This window comes from Colobus angolensis, unplaced genomic scaffold, assembly GCF_000951035.1.
Source record: "Colobus angolensis palliatus isolate OR3802 unplaced genomic scaffold, Cang.pa_1.0 Scaffold2797, whole genome shotgun sequence".
Lineage (NCBI taxonomy): Eukaryota > Metazoa > Chordata > Mammalia > Primates > Cercopithecidae > Colobus > Colobus angolensis.
In genome coordinates, this window is record NW_012116040.1 from 1 (window position 1) to 862 (window position 862).

At 65.2% G+C, this 862-nt stretch overlaps 1 protein-coding gene across 1 annotated transcript in view; it reads left to right on the top strand.

The window, feature by feature from the left end:
- Positions 1 to 4: 4 nt before the first annotated feature.
- The window catches only part of IRX4 (iroquois homeobox 4), a gene marked incomplete at both ends in the record, with an annotated part of 7,161 nt that continues 6,303 nt past the window's right edge, over positions 5 to 862 (top strand). The window contains one exon of the mRNA XM_011948387.1: positions 5 to 215. Within this exon, the coding sequence (XP_011803777.1) occupies positions 5 to 215 (211 nt within the window). The remainder of the gene's footprint in view (positions 216 to 862) is intronic.

Below are 862 nucleotides of genomic sequence, written 5' to 3' on the forward strand. Positions count from 1 at the left end.
AGTCCAGCGGCCGCACGCTGGCAGACTCCGGGCCCGCCGCCTCGGCCCAAGCGCCGGTCTACTGCCCGGTCTACGAGAGCCGGCTGCTGGCCACCGCGCGCCACGAGCTCAACTCGGCTGCGGCGCTGGGCGTCTACGGGGGTCCCTATGGCGGATCGCAGGGCTATGGCAACTACGTGACCTACGGCTCAGAGGCGTCCGCCTTCTACTCGCTGGTAAGGGGGGCATCCCTAGCCCTTGCCCCGCCCCTGGCCCTCGATTTGCCAAGCCCACTTTTCCCCCAGTAGGCGCACCAGTGCGGTCCCCCGACTGTCACAGCGGGGAGGCGCTCACCTTGGCTCCCTTCAACTTTGCGCCTCCCAGCAGGGACCCTCAGAACCCCACTCCCACCCACTGGGACGGGGTGACCTGGCAGGTGGCCACTGCGTTTCTTGTTTTTGGTTCCCTGCTAAATCCTCGTCAGCTGGCAGATTCGGTGTGCCTGTGTTCCCCGCTTCTTCCCTCCTGGTAGATTTCCCTCCCTCATTCCAGACCCCATTCTCCTCTCCCCGCCTCTTTCACGCTCCTGGCCTCCCTCTTCCTGTCCTCTCAGCCCCTCTCTGACTCACTCCTCCTATTTCCCTCTTCCTCCCTCTCCCCTGCTTTCGCCCCCCTCCTTGCTCCTCCCCATCCTTGCTCCTCCCCCACCCTTGCTCCTCCCATTTCTCTCCTCCTTCCTCCCCTCCTGGCTTCCATCCCCTCCCTCAGCAGTCCCTTCCCTTTCCCCACCCCTTTTTCCTCCCCCTTTGAGTACCTCCCCAGGGCACCCCCAGCCCTTCCAACCCCCACTCCTTCTCCCAGCTGCCCCCTATTGCCGGCCCCC